General features: G+C 42.3%; 1 protein-coding gene across 17 annotated transcripts in view; it reads left to right on the top strand.

Annotated features, from left to right (window-relative positions):
* PTPRD (protein tyrosine phosphatase receptor type D) overlaps positions 1-13,562 on the top strand; it is a 2,140,456-nt gene that overhangs the window by 1,606,914 nt on the left and 519,980 nt on the right. For all 17 annotated transcript variants that reach the window (XM_061629619.1, XM_061629614.1, XM_061629634.1 and 14 more), the window contains one exon: positions 2,753-2,918. In XM_061629619.1, coding sequence (XP_061485603.1) covers positions 2,834-2,918 — 85 coding nt within the window. In that variant the 5' untranslated portion in view covers positions 2,753-2,833. The remainder of the gene's footprint in view (positions 1-2,752; positions 2,919-13,562) is intronic.

Below are 13,562 nucleotides of genomic sequence, written 5' to 3'. Positions count from 1 at the left end.
TGAAAGGTGAGAGTCCGGAGACCTGGAGAGGACCCCAAAAATCCAGAGTCTCCAGACAAAAACTGGAGACCTGTCAACCCTAATTATTAATGTAGAACAGGGATGAAGAACCTTTTGTAACATGAGAGCTGCATTCCTTTCTGAGCAACCTTTTGGCAGACACATGGAAGGTGTGGGCAGCACTGTACGCAATAGTAGGCAGACCAATTAATCCTCTGTGTACCCTCCATCCAGGAAAGCAAGAAGCATTATCAGAGTTGAAGGATATGTTCTAGTTCAGCTGAAACACTCAAGGAGGTTGCAAAGCAGGGCCAGGGTGTGGCCTCTTCCGAGGGTGTGTGGCTGGAGAGTGGGGGTGGCCTAGAAAGAGTCCTCAAAACCAGATAGTGAGGATTGGAGGAAACATTGACCCCCAGGCCAGTGGTTCTCCAATTTTGGTGTATAGGGGAAAAAAGCAAATAAACTGAAGGAACTGAAAGCTAGAACAGAATGTATATGCATGCACTGTGCTCTGTAAACTGTAGATATATATTTTTAAAGTAACAGTGAATAATTCCTAATGCAGTTATTCCACTTAGACTCCAAAATCTGTAAACCAGTTTGGACCATTAGAATTTCAGAAGCAAGTATACTGAAAGAAGAAAGGAAGAGATCATCACTGTGAAGGCCATTAGTATTGTCTAATATTCCAAAGGGGTCTGTAATGATCCAAGAGTGAATTGATTCACAGATTGCCACAATTGCCAGTCAACATAAAGGCAATGCGTTCTGATGCAGGCAAACAACATACATGCAAATATATCTGAGGTGGGCTAGAAGGAGCATGCAACTCCCTATTCATCCTCTAAGAAAAGCCTGATGGAAACCCGCAAAAAAGTTGGATAGGGAAAAATTGTGCTCGCCAATTTGCATGTGTGATTTCATTCCAGAATAAGGGAATGCAAAGTGATCTTTATACAATCTTTGAGACTAAGCTAAATAAATAAAAATTCAGCTAGGAAGCAAGATATGAAAACTTGACAGATGGCTATATGGAATACACACATTTTTAAAGTTGTATTATATTCAGTTACTACCAAAGGCTTCATTGCACATTGGAACTGCAGAGCAAAACATTTTTATCCAGTGCAACATTAGAGTAATAATTTAGCTGAAAAGGTATTTGATGCAGCTCACAATTTTCTTCTTCATTACTCTCCTGAACCATTTATTTGCTCATTAATTTATATGTGCCTTCTAAATAGGCACAGTTTGAAAACTTGTGCACTGCCAGTATTAAGACTTTTTTTTCTTCACAAGGCCATCAGTATCTGGAAATAGTTTGATCCTTCGTCATCATTCCTTCAGATGGGTACATGCAAAAGCCAAAATTGGCGCTTCAGCTTTGAAAATGCATTTGATACACTTTCACATCTTCTGTGATAGTATGGAAGTCATTATTGCAGCAGTTGGCTCTGATACGCTTGCACAGACACAAATTGAGTCTGACAGGACTGATGTCTCATGGACTTTGCTGTCATTTGAAATGCTGGCACAAAAGATGGTAGCAGTGGAAGCAGAGTGCTAGTACTTTCAGTACATTGCCTTTCAGGGTTTGTGTTTTGTGATAGCAGCAGTCGTATCAAGAGTTGGTTTTCAAATATATTTATTATAGTAGAATTCTAATATCTGCTTCTCTTTTTCTTATCTCCAGTAGAGTTTTAATATTGTTCTGTGATGTAAAACAGGCTCTTCATACCACCCACAGACCTGTAAAGATCTTTTTGGTAGAATAATAATTAGTATTACTTTATTTTCCGTTCTCTTTTCATCTTAATCTTTCCTTCATACAAGCAATTCTTGCATTATTATATAAATAATATTTTCTTTCCATTGTGCTTATTTCATACTTGCAAAAGCATATATCTTACCATTGCTTAGAAAACCACAAACTGTAGAATTATGTTAGTGGCATGGTTCTATTTTGGGTAATCTCTAGAATTTCCTGTTGGAGGGGATAGGTTTTTATCTATTGTTTCTAACATAGCTTGTCTGGAGTGAATGTAGTAGAGTAAAACTGATTTCTTTTTAAAGGCAGATGTTCATACTGCATTATTCATTAGTTCTTATACAAGATATAAAATTAAACTGACTGAACTCTGGAATATAGAATCTTTATTCATAATTTCTCCATGAATCACATAATTCACATACAATGATAAATGAGAGAGAAAACAGTAACAATTTTGTGTGTGGACAGAGACATTTTTAGGATGCCAAACTAGATCCATATATTAATCCAGATACCAATATCCAAGCCTTGCAGATAGCGCATTAGGAACAGAAGCAGATTTAACTCTGTCATTCTTACCTGATGCAAGGAAATCAGCTTCCAATATGTTGTTTGTCTAGGCTTTTGTCCTGGAGGCTTGAATCCTTCTAAACCCTTCTTTAGAGTATTCAAGTTGAAGTATTAAAACAGGACTTCATTAGGTATGACAGCTCATTTTCATGATGGGGTGCTAAGAAAAGAAAATATGCTCTAGCACATAGGAACTGTTGATCATAACGTGATTACAAGGTGCCTTGGGAAAGGATGTAATCACTGTTAAAATGCGCTGCTCTTGGGTTATTTTACTAGGCTAATCCCAGTCTTCACGAATGGAATCTAATGCTTTTATGTTGATTGTTAAAAGTGTGTTATGCTTATATATTTGCAAGGGAAGAAGCAAAAACATTCTAAATATTTGTCTCTCTTTCTTGCTCTTGTCAGGCTTTGAAAATTCTTCATCTGGAATTTCAGATTGGAGAAACTTGCAGTGGCTTCTGAGCCAGTGACTGAAGCCGCCAAAGCATGCTGGTGCCAAGCTGTCGGATGATGCATACAGCCAGGCCAGTAGTAGTGTTCCTGTGCTTCCTACTCTGTGCTGATGCTGAAAGTAAGCTCTCCTTCATCTACTTTTTTTCTCCTGTAAACAGAATCTTAGCTATAATGAACAGTTTTGTTTGCTGGCACATTTTGGGAGCCTCTGAATAAGCTTCCTTTTGACTCAGTCGTGAGACACTGTGGGATTCTCCTTGGCTCTCAGCCAGCTTTTGAAAGGGATTATTTACTGACTTCCTTACTGTTTTTTTCTTGCTGTTAATACCCTTTTTCTTATGCATTGGAGGGTTCCTACTGCTTTCTGTTTGCTTGTGATCAGTCATTTCAAAGAGACAATGCGAGCAAAATTGCATAGCCAAAACAAAACCTAACCTTTTTTGCCAGAAGGCAAACATCACTTAGTCTTATTAGGTATTTTTCACTTTCTTGGATATTTTCTTTTTAAGCTTTGGAAACAAACAATGCAGTGTTAAGGCCAATTAAAATTCCAGGACCTTTGTGTCTGTCACAGCAGCTGTTCTAATGTCTTATGGCCAACAGCTGTCGTGGAGTACAGTATTTGAACAAACCAAGCAGAACTGACAACTTTGAGGCTGGGCTTTAGAGTGTGGAGACTTTCTTGTACTACAGGCACCTAAGTTCTAAGTCCAGGATTTGTATTATGATACTGTAAGGTTTTGGTCAATTAGTTTGCCAATTAATGAGAAGATAATATCTCCTTCTTAATTAGGAAATCATTAGGTTTGCCTTGTTTACATGTGTTCTTTGTCCCAGCTGTCCTCTGGTTTTCTGCAACTAGCAAGGAGGAAAAACATCACTCCCCTGAACTTGTTGAGAGGCAAATTTATTGTAAGGCAAGTTTGTCTGTTTTCTGGTGACATCACTTGAACTTGAAGTATTTTCCCCTGGAATTCTTTTTGAGTTGATTTTGACAGAATCATTAAATTGATTTCCTTTTTACCAGGATCCCATGAGTACCTTATCTATAGGAACATTACACAAAGGCCTGCTATCCATGTAGCTTCTTCACAGCTGAATCTATCACCAGATTCTGAGCGTTACTGGATAAGAGTCTAGGTTCCTGCTTGTGATTCTGTCTAGAAACATTATAATATCTTTGTAACATACATAAGCATTCATGCGAATCACATTGAGTTTATGACTTGGGTGCTAAAATGTTACATCACACGTATTATTAACAAGTGTTAATGCTGGTTACTTGCCTCTTGTATACAGTATAGATAATTGTTATTTTGACATCTTTGTGAACAAAGAAGTATTATGTATAGTGTAGTCTTACTATCACACATTGGTTCAAGTTTATTTATCCAATGAATGTTCTGAGTCTCAGATTTGGTGGCTGGTTCCTCGTGGTTTTCCATTTTCACCCAATGTAAGCAGCTGCATCTAAGTCAGTTACAGCATAGTCTGAGGGATACAGTAGGGCCCCGCTTATACGGCGGGTTAGGGACCAGGCCCCCGCCGTAAAGCGGAAATCGCCGTAAAGCGGAACCCATAGACTATAATGGGGCCGTCGCGCAAAAATGATGCGAAAACGTCGCAAAAGAGCAAAAATCGGCTTTAAAATAGAAAACGAAAGCCGCCGCATTAGTGGAATGCCGGGAAGCGGGGCCCTACTGTACCAGAAATTAGTGAGACCAATGCAATTGTTGTATTAGGATCTATCCATGTATCCATGAAGGGATTCATGTATCCCTTCAGTTTTAGGATGACTATTTGTCTAAATATAACACCATGAAAGTGAATGAAATTTGAAAAAGCAAATACTGAAAACATGCATGTTTGTGGATTAACGATAGGGGAGAATGTTGGGCTTCTTCCAGATAGTTAATGACCAGCTGAGATGCTTGTACCTAAGGTGAAGCTAAGGACATTTTAATACTTCAGCCAGTAAATAATCAATTGAGACATAGCCCAACAATCTTCATTCAATTAAACATTTTAGGAATATGATCATTTTTTTGAAAAGGTAGAATCTGTTCTTAAAGGACAAAAATCCTTAATTTCTGACAATAAAAAAGTGGCATTTCTGATAGGACGAGTGAAATTTTGTCACGCCATGTAAAACTTTACAAAGATGACAGAGTTTTGAAAAAAGTTGAAAACCTCAGTTTCTTTAATGAACAGAAGCTCATTTGTTCTAGCATTTTGTTTTCTTCTCATTTGCTAAGCATTTGAACACAAAGAAAATATTCTGAGAATCACAAGCAGATTTACTTTTAAACAGGCAATTCGGTAATGAAGCTCTTTCAGATTTCCCTTGCTTTGCAAATTGTTGTTTTCAGCATTTTGTTCCTTATTGCTCAAAACAAAATAAAATCTGGCAATCAGCTATTAACCATTGTGAGTTGTGACAGGAGGCTTTTTGTTTCTGCTAGCACGTTTGCTTCTTTAGAGTAGTTCATGAAACTGCTGACATAAGGATAATAAGTCTGGTTGGGTAGTTTCCACTTAAATATTTCCCATTGGAAAATGTTTCCCTGAAACTTCTTGGTGGCAAAAATATCATTAAATGCTCTGTGAGGGAAATTATCACCCTTCTCTGCTAATGTTACATTTATAGACTCTGAGCCCCGAGGGCCATTATGGAAGCTGAATTTTGCAGAATTCCTCCCTCCCTTTGCCTCCTATCATCTATATGCATGCCTTCGTTAAAATTAGCCTTTATTGCAATTATCTTCAGAGGTCCTACGATGTGTCCCATTTGCTCTGCTTGAGTGGGAGCAGGGAGAGGGCCTTTTTGTGGTTGTCCCTAGGCTCTGGAACTCCCTTCTAAGGGAGGAATATCTTGCCCCACTTGTTTAAGAGCCTTCTGAAAGATAGTTAAAGATTTTCTTTTTGGTAGATGGCAGTTTTAGTATATTGAATCTGTTATTGGTGGTGCATTGTTATTTTTGTTGTTTTTAGTATTAAGCGTTTTTGTAATTGATATTTTAAATTGATACATCATAGTGTGATTTTTGTTGTTAGCCATCTTCATTTTTTTATGAGGAAACGTGGGGTATAACTGTTTTTTTAAATATATATGTGTATATCATACACACAGAGTATTCACAGGCCCAAAGATTTACCTTGTATCTTTATCTGTGCATTTTTATAAATGCCAGTCTGTTTGTGAGTTTGCTTGTGATCTTTCCAATATTTAATTTGGCTCCTAAGCTGTTCTCTGTAAAATGATGTTCTGTATTTACTCATTCATTTTAATGGGGAATGTTGGCCAAAGTGGATATTTACAGGCATAGGATCCCCTCTAGAATGGATCAAGCCTGTCACACAAATAAGCCTTTTTGTGGACAAGGGCTTTTTATTGGAAAAATGAAAAGCATTCAGTTTTCTCCATGATAAGGGGAGTAGAGGTTTCTCTCTTTCTTTTCTTAAAATAATTAAGATGATGTATATTCTTGCTTATACATTTAGAAAAACTTTGCAGGTTCATACTGGCCTTTATTTCTGGTGGTTGTTTGTGCCTCTGGTAGGGTTTGGAGGCCTTTCATAGGCCTTTATGGGCCTATGATAGGCTTTTCATGCCTTTTTGTAGGCATGAAATGCCTTTACTGTCAAGAATGCTAGACAGAATTCTGAAGACCTCTGCATTGTTGTTAAAGCAGAGAAATGTACCCATGGACTTAGAGAAACTTAGAGATATTACATAGGAAAAGCTATAACAATACAGAAACAGAGAACTCTGTGACTCTCTGGATGTCCAGAACCAATGGGGGGGGATCAAACTTCAACTTGATAGCGGAAAGGGGAGACCCCGAATTTACCCTAATTTATGACATCATTCAGCTCATGTATAGAACCAACACACACACACACACACACAGAGGTAACCCAAACCCTGAGATTTTAGGGGCAGGCCCTAGTGATGTCACAGGGGTGGGCTCAGTGATGTCATTAAGCATGACACATTAAGCATCATAATATATTATTTATTTATTTATTGCATTTGTATACTACCCCATAGCCGAAGCTCTCTGGGCGGTTTATAACAATTAAAAACATTAAAAACAAATATACAAATTTAAAAATACATTTTTAAAAAGCAATTTAAAAACACATGCTAAAATGCCTGGGAGAAGAGGAAAGTCTTGACATGGCGCCGAAAAGATAACAGTGTTGACGCCAGGTGCACATCATCAGGAAAATCATTCCATCATTTGGGGGCCACCACTGAGAAGGCCCTCTCCCTTGTTGCCACCCTTCCAGCTTCCCTTGGATTAGGCACCCGGAGAAGGGCCTTTGATGTTGAGCATAGTGTACAGGTGGGTTCATGTCGGGAGAGGCGTTGCATCAGGTATTGTGGTCCTAAGCCATTTAAGTCTTTATAGGTTAAAACCAGCGCCTTGAATCGAGCGCGGAAACATATAGGCAGCCAATGCAAGCAGACCAGAATCGGTTTTATATGTTTGAACCATGCACAAGCTGCAGTTTCCAAACTGTCTTCAAAGGCAGCCCCACGTAGAACGCATTGCAGTAATCTAACTTGAAGGTTACCAGAGCATGGGCAACTGAAGCCAGGTTATCCCTCTCCAGATAGGGACATAGCTGGGCCACCAACCGAAGTTGGTAGAAGGAAGTCGTGCCACAGAGGCTACCTGAGCCTCAAGTGACAGAGATGGTTCTGGGAGAACCCCCAAGCTATGAACCTGCTTCTTCAGGGGGAGCGCAACCCCATCCAGGACAGGTTGGACATCCACCATCTGGTTAGAAGAACCACCCACTAGCAGCATCTCAGTCTTGTCTGGATTCAACCTCAGTTTATTAGCCCTCATCCAGTCCATTGTCGCAGCCAGGCACTGGTTCAGCACATTGACAGCCTCACCTGAAGAAGATGAAAAGGAAAAATAGAGCTGCATGTCATCAGCATACTGATGGCAATGCACTCCAAAACTCCGGATGACTGCACCCAATCATGTAGATGTTGAACAGCATGGGGTACAGAACTGACCCCTGTGGAACCCCATACTGGTGAGTCCAGGGTGCCGAGCAATGTTCCCCAAGCACCACCATCTGGAGGCGACCTGCCAAGTAGGAGCGGAACCACTGCAATGCAGTACCTCGCACTCCCAACTCAGCCAGTCTCCCCAGAAGGATACTATGGTCGATGGTATCGAAAGCCACTGAGAGATCAAGGAGAATCAACAGAGTCACACTCCCCCTGTCTCTCTCCCGTCAAAGGTCATCATACAGGGCGACCAAGGCTGTTTCTGTGCCAAAACCAGGCCTGAAACCTGACTGAAATGGATCCAGATAATCGGTCTCATCCGAGAGTGTCTGGAGCTGGCCTGCCACCACTCGTTCCAGGACCTTGCCCAGGAATGGAACATTTGCTACTGGCCTATAGTTATTAAGATTTTCTGGGTCCAGGGAGGGTCTCTTCAGGAGTGGTCTCACTACCGCCTCTTTCAGGCAGCCAGGGACCAGCCCCTCTCGCAGAGAGGCATTAATCACTTTCCTGGCCCAGCCGGCTATTCCATCCCTGCTAGCTTTTATTAGCCAAGAAGGGCAAGGATCCAGCACAGAAGTGGTTGCACGAACCTGTCCAAACATCTTGTCAACATCCTCAAGCTGCACCAACTGAAACTCATCCAAGAAATCAGGACAAGGCTGTGCTGTGGATACCCCACTTGATTCACCTGCTATAACACTGGAGTCCAAGTCCTGTCGGATGCTGAAGATTTTATCCTGGAAGTGCCTTGCAAATTCATTACAGCGGGCCTCAGATGGTTTTACCATGTCCTTGGGGCCAGTGTGTAATATTTATTTATTTATTTATTTATTTATTTATTTATTTATTTTATTCGATTTATATACCGCCCACAGCCCAAGGGCTCTCAGGGCGGTGCACAACATGGATAAATACAATAAAATCACGACAACAGCAAAGTATACATTATTAAACAAGTAAACAACCTGATATAGATTAAAAACACAAATAGATTAAAATGCCTGGGAGAATAAAAAGGTTTTAACCTGGCGCCAAAAAGATAAAAGTGTAGGCGCCAGGCGCACCTCATCAGGAACACTGTTCCATAAATCGGGGGCAACCACTGAAAAGGCCCTAGATCTTGTTACTACCCTCCGAGCTTCTCTATGAGTTGGAGCTCGGAGGAGGGCCTTAGATGTTGAACGTAGTGAACGGGTAGGTTCGTATCGGGAGAGGCGTTCCGCTAGGTATTGTGGTCCCGCGCCGTGTAAGGCTTTATAAGTCAAAACTAGCACTTTGAATTTGGCCCGGAAACAAATGGGTAGCCAGTGCAAACGAGCCAGAACAGGTGTTATATGTGCAGACCGACTAGTCCTCGTCAGCAGTCTAGCAGCTGCGTTTTGCACTAGCTGTAGTTTCCGAACTGTCTTCAAAGGCAGCCCCACATAGAGCGCATTGCAGTAATCCAGTCTAGAGGTTACCAGAGCATGCACAACTGAGTGCCCGGACCGTAGGACCTGCACAGTAAGAGACGTGCATGAGTCTCTTTGCAAAGTTTTTGCATTTGCCTTTATTAGGGTGGTGGTGGGTGGGTGGGGGGTTAGCATCCACCTGCACTTACTGTGTAGTAATATTTGCAGAAAATAACTTCTAAGGAGTACCTGATCTGAACCCACCACAGGAAAGATGCATCCTGCTTAGATTGCTAGGAAGAAAGGAAAGGGTTACGGGGATTCCAAAAACTACAAAATGAGATAGAAGCAGGACAAAAAAGAGGAGATGAAGACAGTAGTTTTTTTTTAACACCTAGGGAATTCCTATAGCCTGGTGTCCAAACAACTCAGTTGTCACTCACAGCTCTGAATTCATTGACTGGCTAAAAACACTGAAAGGCAGGAGCAGCCAGGCAGGCTTATCTTACATAAATTGCTTAGAATAGGGATGAAAACCCCAAAGGCCTTCTTTGGTGCCAGTGGGAGCTGGTTGGTGACCCTCATGAATTTTTTAAATGGCAGACACTTCCTTTGCCTATTAAGGGGCTTTTCTAAATGCTCAAGAATACCGTGTGTGTGTGATTTAGAGAAATGCACTTGGGCACAGAGAGAGGGAGAGGGAGAGGGAGAGAGAGAGAGAGAGAGAGAGAGAGAGAGAGAGAGAGATGTATGGTCTTGTGGGGGGAGAGGTAGGCAGGTCTGAATGTATGGCCTGTATGTATGTGTGGTGTATGAGAGAGAGGGAGATGTACACTTGAGCGGAGAGAGGGAGAGTTATATATATGAACTGTGTATCAATGAGTGAGATACTCGTGTGTCTGGTGAATATGTGTGCAGTGAGGGTGTGTGTGTACTATGTGTGTGAGAGAGAAAGAGAGAGGGGAGTGATAGTTTGGTCACCTTGTATATTTTTCCTGGTACTGGGGAATGCACCATTGTTATTAGATAGCAATAGCACCATTGTGTGGGAATCAATACTGGGTAATCTCTACAATCAGGACCAGCAGTGTCTTGCTCCATGGCAGCCTGTTGGATTATTCCATGCCCTCAGGCAGCCATTTTGTCACCGGCACCCACATCACATTTTCAAAATTCAAAATTTATTTATTATTAAATTTATAACCTTCCCTTCCTCCCAAAAGGAGCCCAGGGCCACAAACATCATATGATAAAACACTAAAAGCACATTAAAAACAAAACATCTTAAAAACCATTTCCAATAGCCCCCGAACAATTCTGAAGAGCTCCGCTGGGCGGCAGATTGATGATTTGATATTGGCGGCAAAATATTGTTTTTTTGCTGCCCTCACTGCTCCTAAATACAACTTACCATAGGCATTTACCAGTGTGTAATTGCATCCACTAGGAGTTCATATCCATCTGTACTCAAGCCGTCTCCTATATTGTTTCATCGCTCTCAGCTCTGGGGTATGCCATGGAGCCGTACAAGCTCTACACAGGAGAGGGCGCTCAGGAGCAATAATGTCAACTGCCTTGGTCATTTCTGTATTCCACAGTTCAACCAGGGTTTTGACAGGAGTGCCAGCCCTGTCAGTCGGAAAACTCCCCAGAGCCCTTTGGAAACCATCCGGATCCATTAGTCTTTGGGGCGGACCAACTTAATAGGTCCCCCACCCTTGCAGAGGGGGAAAGCTGCTGTAACTCTAAATTTCAGCAAACAGTAACCTGTCCATGACATAGGGACTGATATAAGGCCCCCCACATTCAGATCACCATCTCCATGTCCAGTTGCAAAAACCAAGTCTGGAGTATGTCCTGCTACAAGTGTTGGGCCAATGGCATATTGGGACAGTCCCATGATTGTCATGGAGACCATGAAATCCTGAGCCACCCCGGATAAGGTGGCCTCGGCATGGATGTTGACATCCCCCAGAACCAACAGTCTGGGGGATCTCAGCAGTACACCCGAGACCACCTCCGTCAGCTCAGCTAGGGAGTCTGTTGGGCAGCGGGGTGGGCGATACAACATATATTAAGCATCAACCACAGTTACTTGGAGCATACCACTCAAACACAACAAATTCTCTGATTGGAAATTTAAGATAGAAATCTTAGCTAAAAGACAGTGTTCGTAGCTCCAGCTAAAGTGACGGGATCATTCCTTCTCACCTGCTTAGGGATCCTTGGTAGGCAACATTTAGTCTAGCCTACTTGTTTCTGGCAAGAATGGTTTAAGTGCCCTCAGGCCAGGCCAGTCACCAGAAGACCACGGTAGGAAGAGTGGAGCCTAGTGATGTGGAGATGTTAGATGGGAGCATTCAGGAATACAGATGGATGCCCCTGAAGGCTGCAGTTCTAAACACACTTACTAAGGGACTGAGCCCCATAGAACTCAACAGCGCTTACCACTGAGTAGATATAGTTTGGATTGTGCTGTTGGTAAGCCTTGACTAGGGGCAGCTGACACTTTGGTGTATATCTTTTGAACCAGACCACCTAGAAACTTAATTTTTGTTTTATGAAAGCTAACAGTCTGGATATTGCGGTGAGTCACCCAGAGACTTGGAGAATACCCCCCAAAATCTACAAATGGGGTCATAATCCAGCCAGAGTTAAGCATTTATGTGTCCCTTTGATGATTAAATGAGAGAGATTTAATTATCTGCTTGAAAGACAAAGCACACATTACATGGAGGGAAACCCTTGACCTGTTGCTCTTTGTTGAAAATACATCACAAAGAGAAGTAGTGGAAGCAATCAGGAAGAGGGCATCTAAGCCTTTCCCCATCCCCCATTTGTGCTGATTCTGCCACCCCACACACACTAATGGAGTTCCACAGCTGTGTTTACAAATGCAAGCACATAGAAACCCAACAGGTTGGAAAGCAGCTGTGGGAGAGGAGTTGCAGCAGGGAAGTGATGCATGGGGGGAGGAAATTAAGCACTCCTCCTTACTTTCCATTTCTCCATAGAAAATCATCCTGCCCTGGTGCTGCTTTTCCACAAAGAGGTAGGCATCAATATTGCCTAATATTCAGTTGCATGTAATGTGCACAAGATTTAGGAAGAAGGACAGAAGCTAAGCTATACTAGCTACGTCTTGGGAAGAAATAAATTATCAAGCATAGCTTTTAATATTTTATTTTTTTCCAGAGCTTTCAATATTGGATATTTTTGGTAGAAATACAATCTTTGATGTAGCTCAGGGATGGGGAAGGTGTGGCCCTACTGGTGCTGGTGAACTACAACTCTCACCAGCAAATTAAATACCCAAACCGTGTGTAGTCTGGCACCTAGATCAGTGGTTCCCAACCTTTATCAGCACGGGACCCCCTTTATAAGCTGAATTTTTTTTGTGACCCCCCTCCCCCCAGGGAGGCAGGCTGGCTGCCAGGAAGGAAGTGGGAAAGCAGCCTTTCTTTGCAGGCTTGCTTCTTTTTGCTTCACAAAAAGCCCTCTCCTCTCATTCTAAGTAAGAGTGTTGCCAGTAGCGGCAGTGCAAGGAGATGGGAATCAGTGATAGTAATCCCTCTTCTTCCTGGTAGCTCCACCCTCAGCCTCCTTTGGCATCTGCCATGTATTTTATATGCAGATGTCTGCCCTTAGTATGCCTGAAAGATGCTCTGGCGCTTCAGCAAAAGGCCTTCCCTCTTGTTTGGAGCAAGGGGGAGGTGTCATCTGCAGCGGCTGTGGAAAGCAAACTGTGTAGAAGGAGTGAAGACTTTTTTAAAAAATTAATAAATAATTCATTTCTTTACTGTTCACGGCCCCCTCTGGATTACTTCACGGCCCCCCTAGGGGTCCCAGCCCCCAGGTTGGGAACCACTGACCTAGATGATGATGATGATGATAATGATGATGATGATATACCAGACAGGACTTCATTGGGAGGGAGTTTCATAATTAGCAAACACAGTACTAAAAAAGGCTTTCTCTATATATGTGTTGAGGCATTTGCCTGAACATGCAGTCATTGAAGCATGGATAGTGGCAGGGCATACATACAAGCCCTACTCCCAATGCCCTCGTGCTCAGTCCCCAACCTTGCCTATCTTGCATGAGGATGGTGTAGAGGGGGCTCCTACTTGCATTTGCGGGAACACAAGTAGACTTCTCTGCACAATCAGGGACCCTGATTTATTAGGGTCCTGCACATGGACCGTTCTACTGGCTTTAGATGAGTGACATCACCCTGGAGACCTTCCCTGCACAATACAGATATGGTTGAGGACTGAGGGGTGTGTGTGTAATATGTAAGAGGACCTTGGGGGCAGGGCTTACCTGTGTGCCCTTG

This window comes from Rhineura floridana, chromosome 1, assembly GCF_030035675.1.
Source record: "Rhineura floridana isolate rRhiFlo1 chromosome 1, rRhiFlo1.hap2, whole genome shotgun sequence".
NCBI classification, from domain to species: domain Eukaryota; kingdom Metazoa; phylum Chordata; class Lepidosauria; order Squamata; family Rhineuridae; genus Rhineura; species Rhineura floridana.
The sequence above is the reverse complement of the archived record's forward strand: the minus strand, read 5'-3'. Positions and strand labels throughout refer to the sequence as shown.